Source organism: Diaphorina citri, unplaced genomic scaffold (genome assembly GCF_000475195.1).
Source record: "Diaphorina citri unplaced genomic scaffold, Diaci psyllid genome assembly version 1.1 scaffold1120, whole genome shotgun sequence".
Classification (NCBI taxonomy): Eukaryota; Metazoa; Arthropoda; class Insecta; order Hemiptera; family Psyllidae; genus Diaphorina; species Diaphorina citri.
Genome location: NW_007378549.1, coordinates 4,637 through 29,041, shown reverse-complemented (window position 1 = coordinate 29,041; position 24,405 = coordinate 4,637). Strand labels below are relative to the sequence as shown.

At 40.7% G+C, this 24,405-nt stretch overlaps 1 protein-coding gene across 1 annotated transcript in view; it reads right to left on the bottom strand.

Moving 5' to 3' along the window:
- LOC103514300 (serine/threonine-protein kinase NLK2-like) overlaps positions 1-22,059 on the bottom strand; it is a 59,897-nt gene extending 37,838 nt beyond the window's left edge. The window contains exons 1-2 of the mRNA XM_008479169.1: positions 22,046-22,059; positions 21,132-21,261 (exon numbers count right to left, since the gene is read on the bottom strand). Coding sequence (XP_008477391.1) covers positions 21,132-21,261; positions 22,046-22,059 — 144 coding nt within the window. The remainder of the gene's footprint in view (positions 1-21,131; positions 21,262-22,045) is intronic.
- Between the last annotated feature and the right edge of the window lie 2,346 nt (positions 22,060-24,405).

The following is a 24,405-nucleotide window of genomic DNA, read 5'->3' as shown; positions in this document are numbered from 1 at the left end:
TTTTTTTTTCTTCTTCTTCTTCTTCTTCTTCTTCTTCTTCTTCTTCTTCTTCTTCTTCTTCTTCTTCTTCTTCTTCTTAATTTTTCTACTGTCATATAAACTAGAAAATATATTGTGAAGCAATATGTGTATTTTGCACTTTACGTACATAAGTAAACTGAGAAGTCTGAATCTGAAGTCTGATACATATGATGTAGAAGGAAATGTACAAATCTTCAGAGCAGACAGAAGGGTAGCAGCTAGCAGGTAATAAATATGAACATTGAACAAGTTACCCAGACATTATAATTAGCCAGCATGTTCCTACTTTAGATTTTGAAGGGTCATTATTAAAAATTTATGAGAGAGAGAGAGAGAGAGGGAGAGAGAGAGAGAAAGAGGGAGAGGGAGAGAGAGAGAGATAAAAAAAAAATGACCTCGCTGGGATTCGAACCCCCACCCATCACACTTATCATCACAGTAGAGGAGTAAAAATACACTCACCCAACCGCTCGGCCACTAAGACATGAGGGGCGAAATAAAGAAAAAAGGAGAGAGAGAGAGAAAAAAACCCCCTCCAGAGGTTTTACTTATGGTGTGTATAATTAAGTAACTAACTACCTTGGCAGGTAGGTAAGTAAATAACTTTAGATATGGTCCCAGAACACAGGGGGAGAAAAGTTAATTACATAGCTCTGGATCACCCTAGGGTTTCACTCGTAACAGATCTATACCCCTACAGAACATTATCGTCTTGCAAAAAAACTTTCCTATAACCTTTTGATTGATGTCTCAGTAAGTAACTCTGTGAAGGTCCATGTTGAGAGAAATAACTTTTACACTTCACAGGTATGGTTTTCCTATAAGTAAATACCCAGATACTTTCCTATAAATAGGTAGCTACCTAAGTAGATACTTTCCTATAAATAGGTAGCTACCTAAGTAGATACTTTCCTATAAATAGGTAGCTACCTAAGTAGATACTTTCCTATAAATACATACCTAGATTCGGGAAGCTTAGCACACCTATAAGACCTTTGGTCCCTACAACAGCCTCTTGGGCTTTTTGTGTGTACAGAGACCTACCTACATAAGTACTTAGCGTTTATAGACCAAGTACCGAAGTATTGGGGACAAGGAAAGTAAAAGTCTACAAGTACCTACTTACTACCTACTTAGAACTACTTACTCAAGTAGGCACTTACTCATTTCAGGGGTTTCCCCAGCCGGTATTTTCCCAAGAAACTGATCAAAATAAAGATGACTACCTACCTACTTACCTAGGTAATTAGTTTAGCTATTATTCCCAAGCTACTGCCGCATGGCAGCAACTTTCCAGTGCGACACAGACCAGTAACTTAGCATCAGGCGTCTCCTTAATAATCAACGCTCAACATTGATTCCAACCCAATACATCCAACTGATGAGTCAATTGTGAATTATGATTCAGAGTAGAACCTACCTACATGAGTCATTAACAGTGTGTATTGAATACGGGATGGACATGCTATGACACAGACGCGTAAAGTCCCAGCACATGTTACTTAAGAGTAAAGTCCCAGCAGGTGTTTTTTTCCAAGAGTTGTGATAGAGTGAACAGTAACTGCTAAGGTATTATCGTCCCGAAAGCGAGGAGAGAAGAAAGACAGGACAAGAGAAAGCCAGCCGTTCCGAGAACGAACCTTATCTGTTTGGGATCTGCAATGAACTGGAATCGAACCCGCGACCTACCACTTACCAGACAGATGCAGTAAAAAAAATTGAAATGTCGGTAAACACTCCACACTCCATCAATGGTCCTTACGAGGATGTGTAGGTACAGGCCGAAACAGCCAGTAGTACGTATTGTCCCAGACAGTTAAGTACTCGTTCAGATACCGACCAAGCACAACGTTGCTGAACGCCCAGTGATCCGTCGAGAACCAATTCAGAAACTACTTCAGTATAGGTACCTAGGCAGCTAGTCACAGTTTAAATAGGTATGTATCCAAATTCAAAGCATGGGTATTGGGTATAATGGGTAACCTCAACCGATATCTACATAGGTAGGTAGGTATAGGTACTAATGTGTATTGTAACTTGTAAGGTTATGTCTGAAGATTTTTTGTTTCTTCAGTAATTTCCGTTGTGGAATACTTTGATCTCAAGGCATTTCCGGACCAGACAAGATACTGAACTTCACTTGTGGAGAAATTTGGTGAAGTGAGCAGTGAGTTCCAAAAACTCAGTGAATGAATGAGTGAGTGAGTCAGTCAGTTTTGAAGTCCTACAGACCTGTGCGCCTAAAAACCAACAAAGACAGCATACAATAAACCAACCCTCCGTAAATACCAACGCAGTACCTACCCAACTAATATGACAACACAAATGAAATTAGCAAAAGTAAATATAAAATTTAATACAAGGCACAACAAAGGAAATTCTTTTACCTGCCTACCTGCTTCCATTCACGACAAAACCCTGAAGCAACAAAGAGCGAGGGGGTACCTGTTTCACAGAGACGAAATCTGGCTAAAGGAAATAATAGAAATTGCACCCACCTGAACCCCTGTACTGACAACAAAACAACTTGATCCAAAGGAAAATTAAATAGAAGAAAAAAGAAAAATAGAAGAAATCCTAGACAACCTAACACAAGACTTTTTCGAGCAAGGTAGTACAACGCAACAAAGAACCTATTCAAGAAATCCCCCTCTAGTTAAAACCCCAACACATGATCAAAAATATTCAAAGGCCAAAGCAAAAAGACCCCCAAAACAAATCAAAAAGATTAAAAGAGAAAAAGGTACATAAAGATCTCAAGACAAGTTCACTAAAAGATCCTGATAAAAACACTCAGATAAGGTAGAGAAACCTGTTTTTAAGTCCTTTTGCTTTAACAAAGATTCCTCCTTCTCTCTAGAACAGCTGGTAAAACCTGATGGAAAGAATTTTTGGATCTTCTACCTGCAAAAATATTCGAATACAAAGCCCTGGGGAACAAAATATCATGGATGAAATCCCTACCAAGTTGGTAGATAGGCTCGTAGTACCAACTTACCTCTAGAAGTCTAGAAAGAACAGGTAGGTAAGTACTTACTTGGATCTAAGTAGGTAAGTAGTAGTAGTAGTTCTGTGAACTGTAGACCTCACTCAGATTCTTTTGCCCAAACTGAGAAGAAGGTACGAATGAATATACATAATGCACATCTTGCTATAAATAGGTAGCTACCTAAGTAGATACTTTCCTATAAATAGGTAGCTACCTAAGTAGATACTTTCCTATAAATAGGTAGCTATCTAAGTAGATACTTTCCTATAAATAGGTAGCTACCTAAGTAGATACTTTCCTATAAATACATACCTAGATTCGGGAAGCTTAGCACACCTATAAGACCTTTGGTCCCTACAACAGCCTCTTGGGCTTTTTGTGTGTACAGAGACCTACCTACATAAGTACTTAGCGTTTATAGACCAAGTACCGAAGTATTGGGGACAAGGAAAGTAAAAGTCTACAAGTACCTACTTACTACCTACTTAGAACTACTTACTCAAGTAGGCACTTACTCATTTCAGGGGTTTCCCCAGCCGGTATTTTCCCAAGAAACTGATCAAAATAAAGATGACTACCTACCTACTTACCTAGGTAATTAGTTTAGCTATTATTCCCAAGCTACTGCCGCATGGCAGCAACTTTCCAGTGCGACACAGACCAGTAACTTAGCATCAGGCGTCTCCTTAATAATCAACGCTCAACATTGATTCCAACCCAATACATCCAACTGATGAGTCAATTGTGAATTATGATTCAGAGTAGAACCTACCTACATGAGTCATTAACAGTGTGTATTGAATACGGGATGGACATGCTATGACACAGACGCGTAAAGTCCCAGCACATGTTACTTAAGAGTAAAGTCCCAGCAGGTGTTTTTTTCCAAGAGTTGTGATAGAGTGAACAGTAACTGCTAAGGTATTATCGTCCCGAAAGCGAGGAGAGAAGAAAGACAGGACAAGAGAAAGCCAGCCGTTCCGAGAACGAACCTTATCTGTTTGGGATCTGCAATGAACTGGAATCGAACCCGCGACCTACCACTTACCAGACAGATGCAGTAAAAAAAATTGAAATGTCGGTAAACACTCCACACTCCATCAATGGTCCTTACGAGGATGTGTAGGTACAGGCCGAAACAGCCAGTAGTACGTATTGTCCCAGACAGTTAAGTACTCGTTCAGATACCGACCAAGCACAACGTTGCTGAACGCCCAGTGATCCGTCGAGAACCAATTCAGAAACTACTTCAGTATAGGTACCTAGGCAGCTAGTCACAGTTTAAATAGGTATGTATCCAAATTCAAAGCATGGGTATTGGGTATAATGGGTAACCTCAACCGATATCTACATAGGTAGGTAGGTATAGGTACTAATGTGTATTGTAACTTGTAAGGTTATGTCTGAAGATTTTTTGTTTCTTCAGTAATTTCCGTTGTGGAATACTTTGATCTCAAGGCATTTCCGGACCAGACAAGATACTGAACTTCTCAGACTTGTGGAGAAATTTGGTGAAGTGAGCAGTGAGTTCCAAAAACTCAGTGAATGAATGAGTGAGTGAGTCAGTCAGTTCTGAAGTCCTACAGACCTGTGCGCCTAAAAACCAACAAAGACAGCATACAATAAACCAACCCTCCGTAAATACCAACGCAGTACTAAATTATTCTTAATTAACTATTTCTAATTATAAAACACTTGCTAAAACACCTAACTTGTATCTAAACTCGCGCTGTTCGCGACAACATACGTAAATAAATTTTCCCATTAGGATATTAGATTTTGAGAAGGAACTCTTGGCGAATTGGTTTTTTCGTTTCACCATAACTCTCCAACGGTTTGGTTTGTCCGATTTTGATAAAATTTTGGCAAAAAATTCACATTAGGAAGGGAATTAATTATTTAAATTTTGGACCAGACGGGCCCTTTGGGGCCCCCGTACGGGCTCTTACTTTGTGTGAGTTCCACAGTTCACTGAACCACTAGATATAGTGTATATGTATATGTAGGTACCTCTGGATTTATAGAATAGAATAGAATATACCTTGTTTATCCTGCTGGGATAGGACTGAAAAGTCACTTTTCCCCCGCAGTCTAACCAAGGTCTTATATATTTGATACCTACATTATGGGGGTTACATTTTACAAAAATGATAGGTACAACGTGCTTTGATTGACTTTATAACAGGAAAATACCTATGTAGGTATCTTAATTCTACATAATATCTACTCTGTTTCTACATAATATGTATCTACTCTGTTTCTAGTTTCTACCGTGGATAAAATTCTATTTGTGTATTTCTTAGCACGCCATTCCATGAATTATACAAAAAGTTTGGGGAAAAAAAGTAAAAGTAGGTAGGAGAAGAGACAGAGAGGGAGGGGGAAGAGAGAGCGAGAGTGAGAGAGAGAGGAGAGAGAGAGAGAGAAGCTTTAGGTTAGGCTAAGCTTGAAAAATAGAAAGAAAAAATTCGAAAGATATACCTACCTATTTTTTTCTTCTTCTATTTTTCAAGCTCAGACTATCCTAGACACAATACATCCCATTTATGGGTTCTATTATTAACCCAGGCAATTGGGCATGCTACGGCACTATTGTAGCAGTTGTTTCATTGGTACAAAAGCACTAAATAAAAACGGCTGTGAAACACTCATCTTTTGTATGTAGGTATGTACCTAGTACCTACGAAGAAAATAATAAAATTATCTGACGTGCTCAGCGCCTCAGCATCAGCATTATCAAAAGAAAATAACTTTAAACTGGCCAGTAACTTAAATTCTCGGAAATCTAAAGGCTGTCTTTCTCCTATCCTGTCTTTCTTCCTTCTTTCATTACTTCCACATCTATTGAATTAGAACAGAAGGAATACGTCTTACGTAATAAAAAGGACAGAGAACAGGGTTTATTTACAATCACTCAAAAGATTTGAAGAATGGTTGACCTTTTTTAAAAAAACAATACCAAAAATTGGGGAATATTTTTTGTATAAAGAATACTTACTTACGATGTTTTATGTCTTTATGAGTTACTTCGTGTTAAAAAATTAACGTCAAGAGTTACCCTCCACAAAAAAGTACTGATATAAAAAAAAGACGTCAATGTGGGACCTCCCTTCTACATTAGCTCTTCTAAAGAAAATAATAATTTTCCATCACTCCTACATCAATTTACCTTGCTGTTGAACCATTGATCCCGGATTACGAAACCTAGATCTTGACCACAGTGCACTGATGAAAATTACAAAAAAATTAACATTGTTATCTTCATTAGTGTACTGCGGTCAAGATCTAGGTTTCGTAATCCGGGAATAATGGTTCAACAGCAAGATAAACTGATGTACACTGCGGTCAAGATCTAGGTTTCGTAATCCGGGAATAATGGTTCAACAGCAAGATAAACTGATGTACACTGCGGTCAAGATCTAGGTTTCGTAATCCGGGAATAATGGTTCAACAGCAAGATAAACTGATGTACACTGCGGTCAAGATCTAGGTTTCGTAATCCGGGAATAATGGTTCAACAGCAAGATAAACTGATGTACACTGCGGTCAAGATCTAGGTTTCGTAATCCGGGAATAATGGTTCAACAGCAAGATAAACTGATGTACACTGCGGTCAAGATCTAGGTTTCGTAATCCGGGAATAATGGTTCAACAGCAAGATAAACTGATGTACACTGCGGTCAAGATCTAGGTTTCGTAATCCGGGATCAATGGTTCAACAGCAAGGTAAATTGATGTAGGAGTGATGGAAAATTATTATTTTCTTTAGAAGAGCTAATGTAGAAGGGAGGTCCCACATTGACGTCTTTTTTTATATCAGTACTTTTTTGTGGAGGGTAACTCTTGACGTTAATTTTTTAACACGAAGTGTTTTTTGGGGGGGATATCACTATTTTTTGCTGTAAGTACTTACCCATCTAAGTTCATAAACATTTAGAAAAATAAATGAACCTAATTTTTAAATAGGTACCCACGTAGTTGCTTCAAAAGTAAGCATATTCAGTATTTAGGTAGGTACCTATGTATCAACTCAGATTTCAGAGTCTTGAATAGGTTGATAATAAATATAAGTCATGAAGCGGTCAAACTTTCTTGACTTGGCGGGGCGGAGCGCTACCACGCTCCTTAATAGGTAGTTAATACATGATATGTATATCAAAGTTTTGACTCACTTGGGAATTGAACCAGGATATTCCTCTTTCAAAGAATCTCCAGGAAAAATAGGTGAGAGATTAAGGTAGAAGTTATACACAGGGCTAAGCTTTAGGTTAGGCTAAGCTTGAAAAATAGAAAGAAAAAATTCGAAAGATATACTGTTTGTTTTCACCCATCTCACTTATCATCACAGTAGAGGAGTAAAAATTCACACTCCCAACCGCTCGGCCACTAACACATTTGATTCATCGACGCACAAAACTTCTTTATTAATCAACTCGATTGAAAAGTTTGAAATTTTCCCCTAAAAGTCACTTTTTCCTCTCTAGCGGGTCTCCCTTTAGTGCTAAGAAGATGAAACCAAGAAAAGGCACTTCTCCTCGACGAGACCTTTCTGGAGACACCTTAATCATCTTCCCACCATTTGTAGAACGGGCTGTAGGCGTGATTAATTGAATCGGGTGAAAAGAAAAAAAAAAAAAGAAAATTTTTTTTCGCGATTTTCAAGATTTTTGAGCCTATCAGAAAACCGGTTAAACAAATCGTAGAAAGGTCGGGTCTTGGAGATTTCGCATCTACTTTCACGTCCGACCAGGAATATCAAATAAAATTTGCTTAAAGTTAGGGGAAGTGGGAGAAAAGTTGAGGTAAAAATGCCGAAAAACGCTGAAATTCTGTTTCGTGTTAATATAGGCCGGGCGGTGCTGCGAACTCTTGACGTTCGCGCGCCTCGGCGCGCTTGATGAACTTATGAATGAGTCACCTATTGGACTCTGAACGTGCAGAAATCCCCCTCAGTTCTCGCCCCGCTCACTTCTGGGATCCCAAATTTCAATCAGCGACGTGCCTTGATTCAAGGAACAAATGTACCAAATTTCATCAAAATAGGACCAGGCAATCGGGAGTTCTAGCGGAACATACAAACATCCAAACCAAATGCAAAATAAAATGGTCAAGTTAAAACATAGACCTCACTATCGTTCGGTCAACAACAGACAAAGATTTTAGGTTCATTTTAAGTATTTCGAGGTTTGATATGACAGAGGGAACTGTAACAGAACTGCTGAAGTCCTATCGTCCCGACAGCGAAGAGAGAAGGAAGATGGGATAGGAAAAAGACAGCCGTTCTGAGAACGAACCCTATGTGTTTAGGATAAAATCTGCCATGAGTGGGAATCGAACCCACGGGCTACGGTGGTGGAGCACTCTTTCTTGGCTCTCGTGTACACATCTTTGTACTAAAACCTAGGCTAGGGGTGCCTACAATGAACTGTAGAACTCACTGGGATAAAGAGCTCAAAGTACGAGGCCCTCTAAATACTGCTGTGGAGATTTTTATTTCACTAAAAAGGTTCGTCTCGTTTTTGGACCAGGACATGCTATCACACAGGTGGTGATCCAAGGCCTCAAGGTTTTGCTCAGAACAAGAGGGGGGCCTTGAGAATTGAGACCCTAACATCTCTCTCCCTCTGGTCCTAATATGTATAGTTCTACCAATCTATATGTGAGATTATGGAACAGATGTTTAGTATAGTAACTACCTACCAGTAGGCAGGATAGCGATAGACAGCCTCAGTGGCGTAATGAGTCTGGGGGAACTTAGAACAGCTGCTATGAAATGAGCTCTCGGTAGGTCACTCGGGTCCTAACTACTTTTGAAATAACCCTGAGCAGATGTGCGAGAGAACCTAGAAGTATTGGTGGATTTTGGATTGTCTACAAGCAATCCACTGGTACCTACATTATTAGGTACCTACTTACCTAAGTAACCTTCCTTGGTGGTGTAGTGGTCAAAACGCACGCCTATTAAGTAAACAGACGTGGGTTCAATCCCAGCCGATGTATGAAACGTTACACTTAAGCCATATATTTGACGGATTGTCTTAGGCAGGGTAAGTACGTACCTACTTCGGCACTTACTTGAGTAAGTACTGTAGTTTTGCAAATCTAGCAACTTACTCCACTGAGCTCCAAGAAACAAAGGTCTAACTGCCCCTCCCCTCCTTCACTCCTCTCTCCTTTTTTCTTTCTTTCTCTCTCTCTCTCTCTCTCTCTCTCTCCCTCTTTCTCTTTCTCTCGCTCTCTCTCTCCCTCTTTCTCTCTCTCTCTCTCTCTCTCTCATGAGACAACCTAGCAATCTCTGTCATCTCACTCTCCATAAGAGAGAAGGAGAGAGAGAGAGAAAAGAAGAGAGACATAAACCTTGAAAACGGGATACCATGTCAAGTACTAATTACTATTAAAATAAGTCTTCACAGTGAAGACTGATTCTCTTATTTTAGTATAGAAGAGAGACAGACAGAGAGAGTGGTTCTGGAACATGTCACATCACTCCATCATATGAGGGTTGAAGAAATTTGAGACAACATTATGTATGGAGGCTGAAGTACCTACTCCTACCTACCTAGCCCTCGATATGGTCTCTCCCTACCCCTAAGTAATGAGGTCTAAAATATCACAGAAAATGCCTGAAGGAATAATCTCAATATTATAGGGGTCGGTATGCTAGGGGTGGTTATTTCTGAGTACCTACTTACCTACCTACACTACTTGGCTCTCTCTCTCTCTCTCTCTCTCTCTCTCTCTCTCTCTCTCTCTCTCTCTCTCTCTCTTTCTCTCTCTCTCTTTCTCTTTCTCTCTCTCTCTCTCTCTCTCTCATGGGACAACCTAGCACTCTCTGTCATCTCAATCTCCATAAGAGAGAAGGAGAGAAAGAGAAAAGAAGAGAGACATAAACTTTGAAAACGGGATACCATGTAAAGTAGGTACTAATTAATATTAAAATAAGTCTTCACGGTGAAGACTGATTCTCTTATTTTAGTATAGAAGAGAGACAGAGAGAGAGAGAGTGGTTCTGGAATATGTCACATCTCTCCATCATATGAGGGTTGAAGAAATTTGAGACAACATTATGTATGGAGGCTGAAGTACCTACCTAGCCCTCGATATGGTCTCTCCCTACCCCTAAGTAAGTAATGAGGTCTAAAATATCACAGAAAATGCTTGAAGGAATAATCTCAATATTATAGGGGTCGGTATGCTAGGGGTGGTTATTTCTGAGTACCTACTTACTTACCTACCTACAGTGCCTACTTATTTAGGAGATTTTTTTTTCTTTTCTTCTTCTTTTTTGTATGATACTTTTAGAGATGAAGATATTTTGTAGGCACTACTTGGGCTGAAAACAGAGTGTAGCAAAGAGCATCATAGGTAGAGATTTTTGGTTTCAGCTTTAAGTATGCGGTTGGAAGTCGTCGCTTCTCGCTTCCCTCTATCGTCACTTCACTCCACATTGCTTTAGGCTTTAAAGGTTTTGTCGCCCATTAGTTAAGCTTCAAGCTGGATCAAGCGAGACCGAAATGCGGTTGGAAGTCGTCGCTTCTCGCTTCCCTCTATCGTCACTTCACTCCACATTGCTTTAGGCTTTAAAGGTTTTGTCGCCCATTACTTAGTTAAGCTTCAAGCTGGATCAAGCGAGACCGACTATAGGTACTTTCACCCCAAGTTCTTTTTCACCATGTTCGACAAACAATTAAGGAGCTCACGTGTGTGTTCTCTTCTCTTACTATACTACAGTTTTCCACAAATAATTTATTTATACGACATACCAAACTTCGTGTTAGTCTCTCTAGAATTCAGAATATTAACATCATCACTACGATAGGGGTTCTCAAATAAGCCACTGCCTCTACAATACTACATTTTCTTTCTTAAGGTTTGATAGAGGGAACTGTAACAAGGGAGGTTTTATCAAATCTACCTGATGAGCACACACACTAGACCTCACAGGTGGACCTGATCAGGTCTACCTGATAGTGAGTGGCTGGCCTAAGAAGAGCGAAGATCAGAAAGGGGGTTCATATCCCCTTACCTCTTGGGTCCAGACCTGATAGGTTAGGAACCCCTAACGCAATAGATCAGGCAGACCTGACAGGCGGACCTGATCAGGTCTACCTGATAGTGAGTGGCTGGCCTAAGAAGAGCGAATATCAGAGAAGGGGTTCATGGAATACCCCCCTGGGCCTCATGACTCATAAGTTAGGAACCCCTAACTTCATAGACAACAGAGTTTGGCGAAACGTGTACTTATCAAGACATGCTACGGGGAGAATGTGGTAGTCATGCTATTTATAAAACATGCTATGACGAAGACGAACAAGAGGAGTTGCAGAGTATTCGTGCTCTGGCTATGCTAATAGTAATAGTACCCTGGGTATAGTGGTATTATTATTATTGAACATAAATAATTCTATGCTGACAGTAGTGACGTCATCAGAATGCTTGCAAGAGTGTGAGAGCATTTTTTTAGAAAGGTTTCGTCATCGATCGCCTGAAATACTCAAGTTTTTTTTTTTTCTTTGTAATTCCCTTAAGATCCTTTGATCTTGCCTACTTCAGGTGGTGTAGTTATATTCTTTTCGGGAACTGTAACTGCTGAGGTCTTATCATCCCGAAAGGGAAGAGAGAAGGAAGACAGGTTAGGAGAAAGCAAGCCGTTCTGAGAACGAACCTTATCTGAATAGGATAAAGTTCTCTACCCAAATCTCTACGCACATGGTACACACATGTCCAGATTACAAAATACTCTCTTTGTATATAACTATAGGTACCAAGACACAGGTAGTAAGTATAGATATAATGTATAGTGTAGGCAGATGTAAAAGATATGTATAGGTATACACATTATCAGTGAGGTCCTTGGTCCTTGGAATAACTTGAACCTGACATACCGGTTGACCTTGAGGGACTTGTGATCAGCAGACCCGGGTTCAGACACAACTCTATGTCATGTACCTGTGTGTGGCCAGTGGCGGGGAGTGAGGTTTTCAATAGGGGAAGATAGAAATCCATATAAACGGACACAACATTTTCACCTTCAAAATTGTTTCTAAATAGCTAAATACCTATGTACCTACCAACAAACTCTTCATAAACTAATTAAAAATCAGACGAAAATATCATTTTTATCGAGACAATTGCAATTCGTACAAGCTTAACCTGACTTTCAGGACTGTTTGCCCCCTACACCTAAGCCTCAGATTAGCCTTTTTGTGTGCTGGGTGTCGATTAGTGAAGGTGTTAACAGAGGGTATCATCGTCAGACCAAAAGAGATGTTGAGTCTATCGCAGCAGGAGTAGAAGTGCAAAGGAGATAGAGGGAGTAAGTATAGTATATTTCTGGGCGTCCAGAGGGTTTCTACATCCCCAATCCTTCCAACATCGTGAGATAGGTCAGATAGGTGTATGCCGATCTGCTGGTGCCATTAGATCAGTGGTTCTCAAACTTTTTTTGGTCGCGGAGCACCAAGCACCAGCTGTAAACTCTACGGAGCACCCCCCCCGTAGGAATTTTTAAAAATAATTCGGAATGATTGGGAAATGTTCATTAATGTACGGTCCGTACGGCTTGTTCCAATACTTCCCATTTGACTAAACATATTTTTTTTTTTAATGCGGTAAGAAAAATGAAACTATGCGGAGTACCTGGAAACTCTTTGCGGAGCACCTGAACAGTGCTCCGCGGAGCACAGTTTGAGAACCACTGTATTAGATAATTCAGGTTGAACAATCACTTACTATTTTCAGTACCTAAGTAAGTGATAAGTAAGTTTGTTGAGAAAAGAAACCCGTTGAGAGGAAGGGAAGAGGGATTTCCCCTTGTTTCCATTGGAGGATCCGCCACTGCTGTATACCTATATCTTTTACCATTGTGTAACACCTATACCTATGTATATCTTTTACATCTGCCTACACTATACATTATATCTATACTTACTAGTCTGATTTTGCTGTTAGGTTGTCTGATTTTGCTGTTAGGTTGTCTGATTCTGCTGTTAGGTTGTCTGATTTTGCTGTTAGGTTGTCTCAAACTTGGAGTAAGAAAAGATACGAGGAAATTTAAAGCTCTTTAACAGCTGATGAAGGAAATTTGGTTATTACCTGGGTTTGATCTCGTCAAAAAGGTCAACAAGTCCCCAATGAAGCTATTTCCTTAGTGTTTCCTAGATAATTATCCGTCCAAATCACTGTATACTGTATAAACCACTGTATCGCTTGACGTTGCTTAACCTAAGTGACCTCTGTGCAGTGGAGGTGTTTTAGGTTCGGCGTTTCGTCGCACGTCCCCTATTCATCCCACATTGCCTGTTAGATCCGATGCAAAGAAAAGCTAGATTGAAATTGAATAACTGTGCAACCAAGGCAGTAGGCAGTCCCAACACGAGTAGTAATATTGTTTCAAGAGATTTGATAGAAGGAACTGTAACAACGGAAGCCTTATCGTTCCTAAATCGAAGAGAGAAGGAGGACAGGATAGGAGAAAGCCAACCGTTCCGAGAACGAACCTTATCTGTTTAGGATAAAGTTTTGGCCATAACCACTGACTTGCAGGCTTAGGCCAATGAAATCTTGAGTGGCAGGGGCTAGAATAGGACATTGAAATTTTTACTGTGTATAAAAGTTTTCGTATCTTTCCAATGGTTACGATTACCACCCGTGTGTAAATAGTTCATAATTCTAAACGGAGTGAATGAATATTTGTAGGTAGAATGGTACAGAAAGTACTAAAAACCTGGTAGCTGCTGATACCGATCTCAATCCAGACTGAACTACTGAACAGGTGTGAATAATGTGCGAAACAGGTTAACTGGTACAGTGTTGCATGAGAAGAAAGCATGGAAAAACGAGAACATTTACATTGTTGCCAATATTGTCAAAAACAAGAAAGAAAATGTGACAGTATTTCCAGGTTTTCAGCCAAGTTCCATTGAAGGGTATAAGTTTTAGCCTTAACCAACTATGTATGTACTTAGATTTTCTGATCCACTTCTCTTAAGGCCCTTACTTAAGGGCCGATATTCTTGCGAAGGAACCGGGGCTCCATTTTCAATTTTTGTTACTCTCTAGTTTTGAAATATTTGTTTTATGCACGTGGAGTAGAAAGTGAGGATTTGGGGAATGCGTTCTTGGAACAGGCCACTGCTCCTAAGTTTTGTTTATTTTTTCTATCATGTACGAGTAGGTATATTGTACCATTGGCTGCTGCTGTTGCTGTTCTCCTCAGTACGCGTGTTTAATAAGGAAGTTCATATTGAAACCCTATGCTACACCACAAGTACATACAAATCTACACTGACGTACGAAATATTCGGGACAGAATATCTTATGGCCGGGGCCACAAGTGAGCGTATTGGGATTCACTTCGGATGAAGCAATCTGATTGGTTGATTTCAAAAAAAAAAATCTAAAAATTACAGCCAATCAGATTGCATAAACCGAGTTTAAACTCGCTTTGTGTCCCCCGGCCTTAGGTGTGTCCATTGTCCAAACAGAAGTAGTCGACTTCGGTCGATCAATCAGCCATCTTGTGGAGGGCAAATCGTTTTCCTTTCCGAAAGGAAGATACACCAAAAATTGGGCCTCAGAAAAGGTGGCACGGACCTTTTCGGAAGTAAGTAACTTCCTTTTGTGAAGTAGGAATAGTAAATGGTCCCGATTTTTTTGCACTCGACTGTACTTATGCTCATAATACAGAAGTTATTATATCTATTATGTTTATATTGTTTGCTATGACGTCATCTCTAGCTACTGTACAGTGATAGTGTATATTGCATGGGGAGCTCCAGAGGTCAGATGTCACGCGGTTTCATCTATTCTCTGGTTCCTCTGGACTATAGACAATTCCTCAAGCTTGTAGGTCTGCCTCGGTGGTGTAGTGGTCAGGACGCTCGCCTGGTAAGCAGGAGGGCGCGGGTTTGATGCCAGATGAGGCATAGAATTTTATCCTCATTTATTAATGGAGCTCCAAGTGTTAGGTGGTAGAGAACGCTTCGAACGTTGAACTGCCCCAAGTGGCCTAGTGCTTAACTTCCACTCTGAAAACTAAACAAGTAGGTATTAAATATAAAATCCTACCGGGGATCAAACCCGGACTTCCTGCGTGCTAGTCCAAGTGTCATTCTCTTGTAAGGATATCAAGTATCGAGTCCTGCTTACCTAGCATTGCAAAACAGGGTCCAGAAGTCCAGGCAAAACAAGGTTTCCACTTTACAAGTTCTTTGCACATTTTATTTTTCCAAGTTCGCGTTCCAATTTATATGACTCCAAGTTTCAAATATCCATTCAAGTTTCAAGTTCTACTTGGATGCTCACCTCTTCACCTGTTTAGCTGGATTGTGTGTTTTGAACCTGCTTCAAACCTGTTGCTTTGGATTCAACTCGTCACTCACTTGTTAAGGCTCAGTCACACGGTTCAAGTACATCATATTTCTTCCCCTTGGATTGAGCTCAAAACTGAGAAATAGTCAGTCTCATTTTAGTTTGGAGAGCGCTAGGTCGCTGGTTCAATTCCCGCCCGGGAAGAACTTTATCCTATTCAGATAAGGTTCGTTCTCGGAACGGCTGGCTTTCTCCTAACCTGTCTTCCTTCTCTCTTCCCTTTCGGGACGATAAGACCTCAGCAGTTACCGTTCCCGAAAATTTATGAGCGGGGTGTACCTGTACAGGTGCCCTATGAGCCCTAGACTTATTTATGAGCGGGGTGTACCTGTACAGGTGCCCTATGAGTCCTAGACTTATTTATGAGCGGGGTTTACCTGTACAGGTGCCCTATGAGCCCTAGACTTATTTATGAGCGGGGTGTCCCTGTACAGGTGCCCTATGAGCCCTAGACTTATTTATGAGCGGGGTGTACCTGTACACTCTGTACAGGTGCCCTAGAGTTCCTAAATGCTTACTGCACATCACGACCTAAACTTATTCAAAAGCAATTTACCTAGCTAGCTACATTTCTAAATACTTCTTTCAAAAAAACGTACTCTTTCTAACCTAGGACAGGTATTGGGGCTTCATATTTATATCTATCTACATATCTAGGTCACACGAGGGATAATGTACCGGACAGAAATGGGCGATCTCAAATTTTGATAAGATGATTCCTATTTAGGTCACCCTGTCACCCAAACACTGAATATTGCTTTGAATTTGAAGATTTGAACATATAACGATAGGCGGAAAGAGTGGCAGACAGATTTTATTGATGACAGCGGCAACGTTGTGGGCAGTTCAGCTACGGTGCACGTGGTTGGTATCTGGACGGGTGACTGTCTGGGACAAACACGTGCTGGAGGTTATTTTCGGGGAGCACTCAGCTTCGTGAGGATCAGTTAAAAAGCTGGCTGAGATAGCGCGTCTACCTTTTAAACGCTAGGTCTCTCGGGTTCGATTCCCGCCCGGGGCTGATTTTATCCTGAACGGATAATGTTCGTTCTCGGCACGGCTGGCTTTTTCCTATCCTGTCTTTCTTCGCTTTCGGGACGATGACACCTTAACGGTTACAGTCCCCTCTATCAAACCTCTTTAAAAAATCTTCTGGACCAAAACTGTCAATAACTACTTACTTAAAGTACGAGTAAATAGCATAAAAACTGATATGACAGGCGTGTACTGTTTGGGCACGAGGACATCATTTCCTGAACTATAACACTTCAAACTGTGAATCCATTTAAACAATGAAAATGAACCATAGAAGCTTACACCCGGATCCAAAACCTATATCTATGTATTTAAACCTCTATCCATGTATTAGGACATCATTTCCTGAACTATAACACTTCAAACTGTGAATCCATCCAAACAATGAAAATGAACCATAGGAGCTTACACCCGGATCCAAAACCTATATCTATGTATTTAAACCTCTAACTATGTATTATTAAAACTTATATCCATTTAATATTAAAATCTATACATCTATATTTAAACCTATATCCATAGGTATAATATCAAAACCTATATCTCTATATTCAGTGACGGGAGCTTAAAATATTACCGGATGATAAACCAATAATATCCCGCATTGAATTCGTTTTTAGAGTACTTGTTATAGTTATACCGAAGGCTAAAAACAGTGGAGCATAGCGCATAGAGCACCGATCAGGTAGAACAAGCTTTATCTGTTTGGGATAATGTTCGCCCCGGACGGAAACCAAACCCGCGACCTAACGCTTACAACGCTACCTTCCAAGCTAACTAGGCTGACTAGAATACCAATTCTAAAGGTGTGTCCTGTCCACACATAGAGGTGAATCTATGTGAGGCAGTGTGGAGGCGGTTTCTATGTGAGGCAGTGTGGAGGCGGTTTCTATGTGAGGTAGTGTGGAGGCGGTTGTGAGGCAGTGTGGAGGCGGTTTCAATCGACGGCCTTCGATTATGTGTGGACAACTGGACACAGGTAAATTAACTGCTAAGGCCTTATCGTCCCGAAATCGAATAGAAAAGGAATACAGGATAGGAAAAAGCCAGCCGTTCCGAGAACGAACATTATCCAGATGTTTCTTTTCACTTTCACTTATCGTCCATGTCTCACATCCATATAATAACACACTCCATACAAAAGATTTTATAAGGTTCTAAGAGAAGAGTATAGTAAGAGAAGTATAGTAAGAGAAGAGAACACACACGTGAGCTCCTTAATTGTTTGTCGAACATGGTGAAAAAGAACTTGGGGTGAAAGTACCTATACCACATGTTATAGGACTGTAGGGAATTCCAGGGTTGGAATTGTCTTCTAAAAAGGAAAGTAAAAAAGCAAATGGGGTGTACATATATAGGTACCTATACTGTAGGTTATAGTGACTACTTCGAGTTTGAATTGTTTGGGAGGGTTTGTAGGTAGTATGTAGGGTACATCTCAGGTGTGTCCACACCTAGCCGACGTCGTTGGACGAGGTGAATCTATGTGAGGCAGTGTGGAGGCGGCAGACGAGGTGAATGTATGTGAGGTAGTGTGGAGGCGGCAGACGAGGTGAATCTATGTGAGGCAGTGTGGAGGCGGTTTCAATCGACGGCCGACGACTACATATGTGTGGACAACTGGACAGGCTAATTAACTCCTAAGGCCTTATCGTCCCGAAATCGAAGAGAAAAGGAATACAGGATAGGAAAAAAATAGCCGTTCCGAGAACGAACATTATCCCTTCAGGATAAAATCCGCCCTGGGCGGGAATCAAATCCGCGGCCCAACTCTTATAGGGCAGACGCTCTACCAACCAAGCTAAAAGCTAACTAGGCTGGCTCATATGACGGTTTTTTCTGTCTTTAGCAACAGGCTTTGTCGCTCTTCTGTCGTTAGCAACAGGCTTTGTCGCTTTATTATAGCTTGATTCAAGCAATATGGTTAGTACTGCACAGTCTGCACACACCATTAATTCATTACACGAGTCCATTATCATTATCACAGCACTGGTTACTATAGCAACGCAATCTCGTCACCATAGCAACGTCTTATCATTAAACACGTCAGACGGAGATTCACATCTGATAGCGTTTGGTATTTTCTTATCACACTGATGTCGTGACCTTGAGACGAGATAAGAGATAAGCAACTGATAGCAACCTCCAGGGAGCTATAGAGAAGAGAAGATAATACACTGATAGTAAGCTCAACCTCTAGATAGAGAGGGTTGACAGCAGATAGAGACATTATCGTTGTTTAAAAACAACACCGCCTAACAAGGATTTATCAATTAGAAAGCCCTTCAACAGAAGCAAGCTGCAAGCTGGTGGAGATAGTACTTTGAATGCAACAGTTCCCACTGACATGAAGCAACGTTGCACGTGGTTGGTATCCGGATGGGTGACCAATGTGACCATCTGGACAATCCAGGGCGGTATTTAAGGGGGGGAGAGGGCCCTTCCCCGTCAGGCTTCATTTATGTTCCCTTACTATGGGGTGGATTCCGAAAAATTGAATCTTCCCCCCCCCCCCCCTCCGGATACATCACTGTTTGGACCCTCGGCACTCCCCCTCGATGAAATCCTGGAAATCCAAAAAATCCCAAATCAAATCCTGGAATCTTTAAATTAAATTCTGGGACGCTCCTGCCTGTATAATGTTAATTAATCGAGTAGGTATCTAACGATTCTAATGTCTGGTATAGGAAATAGAATAGCTCGTCAGTTAACACAAGACAAGACGTAAGACGTATAGAGTTTGGGATGTCTACAGTTCCAATCTGAGATGTTATTATGAATGTTTCTTTTTTTATTTTATTAATTTTTCTCCCCCTCACCTCTCCCTCTCACGGGGAGTTGGCACGAAACTAAAGATAAGAAAAGTCCTCGTGTCTCTCAGTGTGTGTCATACTCATACAACACTCGACAACCGGCGAAATGTTAGTTGCGAACACAACGTACTTTTTCTACCTACCCAACAACCGGCGGCGAAATACTTGCGAACACAACGTAATTCTCTTCTCAATAACCGGCGAAATTTTAGTTGCGAACACAACATACTTTCATATCCAAGAACTGGCGACATATTACTTGCACACACAACGTACTGGCCATCAGCCATTCACGCTCAGACCTCAGACCGTCACACACACACACACACACACACACACACACACACACACACACACACACACACACACACACACACACACACACACCATTAATTCATTACACGAGTCCATTATCATTATCACAGCACTGGTTACTATAGCAACGCTATCTCGTCACCATAGCAACCTCTTATCATTAAACACGTCATCCCCCCCCTTCGAGCTTTATTTTTCTCCTGTTCAGTTTGCAAGATTAGACTTCGCAAATTTGGAGCATTCGCCTCCTCCCCTTCTTCGACAAAACCCTGAAACGGCCCTGCTGTGCTAGACAATTCATTACTATTTTGATCACTCTCTGTATCTCTATCTGTAGAGTCTACATCTCTATATTTTCTAGGTTTGTGGTAGACATGTTGCTTAGATCCTGTTCACTGTTGTATTAGGTGACCTTACTCAAGGTTTTACATCCCCTGGTGATTCCGATTCTATGCTATATAACCTACATTGCCAAATTTTAACCTAGTTCTCAAATCTATTTCTCTGTATGGCCTAGCTAGCAACTAATGACTATGTAGTAGCAGCAGCAGCAGCAGCAGCAGCTAAACAAATTTAACTAGTAAGTTACAAATCAATCATTATGTGTTGTACACTGTTGTTGAGAAGAGAGAGGGAAGACAGGATAGGAGACAGTCGTTCCGAGAACGAACCTTATCTGTTCAGGGGAAAATCCTTCCCTGGCGGGAATAGAACCCGCGACCTAGCGGTTACAAGGCGGACGCCCTAACCTCCAAGCTATCCAGGCTGGCTAGACTTCGCCTTCAGTTTGTCCGTTTGCAATTTTGTACCATAATTCTCGAACGGTTTGTCCGATTTTGATAACTTGGACCTGCGGGTTCGATTCCCGCCCGGGGCAGATTTTATCCCAAATAGACAAGTTTTGTCCTCGGCCCGTCTGGCTTTCTCCTATCCTGTCTTCCTTCTCTATTCGATTTCGGGACAATAAGACCTTAGCAGTTACAGTTCCCTCTATCAAACCTCTTGATGATTTAGACCTCACTTCTGTCGCTCAATGGCACACTATGAATGGTATAGGAGGTATACTTAATACCTATTGTTTAGCCTTACTCCTCCGTCATACTATACGGGTATGTAGTACTATACTAGTACAAGGTCTAGGAATTACCCCGCGGCCTAGCGCTTACAAGGTAGACGCACTACCAACTAAGCTAACTAGGCTGGCAAAAAAGGTGTTTGATTACACTGAGCGGAGCGATAATATTAACTCTGCATTTGAAATTGCAGCAATCGCAGACTCTGCAAAGTGTAAACATTTTGTTCTCCCTTCAAAGAAAAAGGTTTTTCCATGTAATCCCACACTGTTCTAGGCTTCTAGGTTGTTCGTTGTTGTAGCAGTCCTGCCAGATTGTGCTCTTAATTTATTATCCTTTAGATTTTGGAAATTATGACTTCACCATGCTTCATTTATAGACGGAGGTTTTACCCTCAATTCGGTGACAATCTCGGCAATCTCCCCCCCTCCTGACATGAACCTCCCCCAGCCTGAGTGTGAGACCGGTGTACATTCTTCTGGTGGTATAGGGTGTGTCCTGAGTTATACTTACATTGTCATGTTTGAAGAAGCACAACATCTTGAGCTCTCGGAACACCCGTTTGGAGGAGACTAATGATTGGAACACGTTGGGAAGTTTCTTAAGTGCGACTCGCCTGCCATCTCGCGGATCTGTGACCGCCCTGCAATCAGAAGACCGGATATCCAACGGTTAGAATGTTATATAAAATGTCGTGTGTGGATAATATGGGTAAGAAATTTAACAAAAACTCCAAAGAGGAAAGTAACAAAGGCACACATCATCATATGATTATTTGCGTACGAAGGGCAAAGTACCTAGAATACCTAGATACATAGTTGTAGGTAACGTGGTCGAAAGATTCTCACTGACAAGTTTACCTACCAAGTTTCTAGTGTAGAGCGGTCAAACTTTCTTGACTTGGCGGGGCGGAGCGCTACCGCGCTCCTTAATAGAGTTATGCTCTGTATGTAGTGGTTAAGGTGGGTTATAGAAGATAGTAACAGCTTGCCTGTACACTAACACCTGGTCACCTGGTGCACGGACTACAGAGTTCCAATGAAGCAATCTCATCAGAACATATTGCTTGTACCTTGTACCTAACTATGTAATTCTACAACAACAATATTATTTCAACTTCAACATACGTATAGTATACAGTACTGTTCCTACAAGCTCCAAGTAAGTAGGTACAGCTTCAATGTTCTCACGAGGTACACCCCAAACGCGGAACATAGAGGAGGAAAACACCAACGGGGATTGTACCCAGGATCTCCGGTGTGGAAGCCTAGTGTGATACCCATTGGACCACGGAGGTTGGCATTTTCTGGTAATCTATGTTCGAAATCAAGGGAAGTAATATAACTTGAATAAAGGGACAAATCTATGTAATGATTACTTTATTGCTTACCTACATTGTAAAATTATTCAAAGTAATCATTACTTACATTTTACAATACATTGTTTGTAATTGTAATGATCGTAAATTCAATCAATAGGTAGATTGTAATATTGTAATGGTAGGAAAACATGCTTCCCCAGGTTATTCTAGACCAGTAGGTCAAACAGAATAAGCGAGACAAAATACGGACGAGAGAGGAGAAGGAACGGATACAATACATAGTAATAGGATGTGTGAAACTAGGACAAAAGGAAATGATTAGAGAGGAGGAAGAGAAGAAAGAGAAGTTGGATAGGGAGGAGGGAAGGAAGAGGAGGAGAAGGTGAAGGAGTGAGAAGAGATATGGGAGAGAGAGGGAGGTGGAGAAAGTTTTACAATGGGTAGTCAAACGTCCTTGCTCTCTCTCTCTCTCTCTCTCTCTCTCTCTCTCTCACACACACACACACACACACCACACACATCCCTCTCCCTTACTTTTTCTCCCTCTTTCTTTCTCTCTCACACAACACACGCCCTCTCTCTCTCTCTCTCTCTCTCTCTCTCTCTCTCTCTCTCTCTCTCTCTCTCTCTTCATTAGAAGTCCAGTCCTGAGATGTACCCTACTACCTACAAACCCTCCCAAACAATTCAAACTCGAAGTAGTCATTATAACCTACAGTATAGGTACCTATATACACCCCATTTGCTTTTTTACTTTCCTTTTTAGAAGACAATTCCAACCCTGGAATTCCCTACAGCAGACAACTTAACAGCAAAATCAGACAACTTAACAGCAAAATCAGACAACCTAACAGCAAAATCAGACAACCTAACAGCAAAATCAGACGACCTAACAGCAAAATCAGACAGCCTAACAGCAAAATCAGACAACTTAACAGCAAAATCAGACAACCTAACAGCAAAATCAGACAATCTAACAGCAAAATCAGACCAACTTAAAAGCAAAATCGTCAAGTTCAAACTTTCGGTGGTTCATCAAATCCTCTAGTTCAATCTCTGCACAATCCGGATACGGGTCTTGGCGTTTTCAACACTTTCACAGTCCAAGTTTTTCCGGTGGTCTCATCTTCTATGGTAGCGAATCTTCATTTTACATTTCAAGAATAGAACAGAATAGAAATGATGAGATAGAAAAGAATGGAATGGAATAGAAGAAGATGGCGTCAGGAAAAACTTTCTCTAGGCCATCTGATGAGATTGGTACCATGATGCATGATGAAGTAGGCCTACTGTCTATTTGTTCCTCCGTAAAGTAAGATAGTCTAATGGTCCTGTCGTCCTGCGTAAGGATGATTCATGCTCTGAATTTCCAATCGATTTCATGAAAATGCACGCCATTTTAGGTCTCTCTGTTTATGGGACAAATGGTGTTAATAAATTTTAACACCATATTTTGTCCCATAAACAAAGCCATTTTTACTGAGCCCACTGATAAACTAAGGGCGCATTTACAATTACAATAGGATGATACTATCAAAAAGCTTGTACGTTTATGCAATAAGTTCAATAACAGCATTTACATAAGTGTTTTTAGATTTTCAAAATTTACACTTGTTTTCCACTAAAGTTAAAGTTGGTTACCAACTTGTTTTCTGTTAGAGTTTGTTTTATTTGACATTCGTTCAATTGGAAATTGGTAACCAATAAAACCAATTATCTGCCTAAAGCCCTTTATGCAACATGTATTTTTGTTCACTTGTCCCAACATGATGTAAGTACGTACAGCTGTGTCCACCACACCACCAGTCGTTCCTGGTGGCATACAGTTCGAATATTATCGAACACCAACAAATCACAATAGAGAACACAGGGCATAAGGTAACAAGATTACGTAAAACACAACAAACTTCCAGGCTGACAATATACCTAAGTAGAGTATATAGAGTATAGAGCTAAGAGAATAATTTACAACTTGCCTTGCTACCCAGCTGCATAGGTCTATTCTATATTCAGGTCGATAACTACATTTCAGCCTTTTTTTCTTTTTTTTTTACAATATTACGCTTACTTGGGCTTAAAATAGAGTTAGTAGAGAGCAATGCACATAGAGCATCGAGCAGGTAGGAAGAAACGATGATATAGAGAAGCGACGAATTCAAACCGCATAGGGCTATGAGCAAAATCTATGCCGTATGCTCTATTTTAAACCTTATTAAACTGACGAAAATTTTGCGGAAGAACGCTCAATAGTACCTAATTTCAACTTAAAATGAGGGAAGTAGGAAAAAGAGGGAAAGAACAGGTGCATGTGCATATAATTATGTTTAGGTCAACTTTCAATGAAATGATGTCTTCGTATTACAAACACAACAGCATCGAACATACTTGTTAAGCATAGAGAGCATACCCAAATCTCTACGCACATGGTACACACATGTCCAGATTACAAAATACTCTCTTTGTATA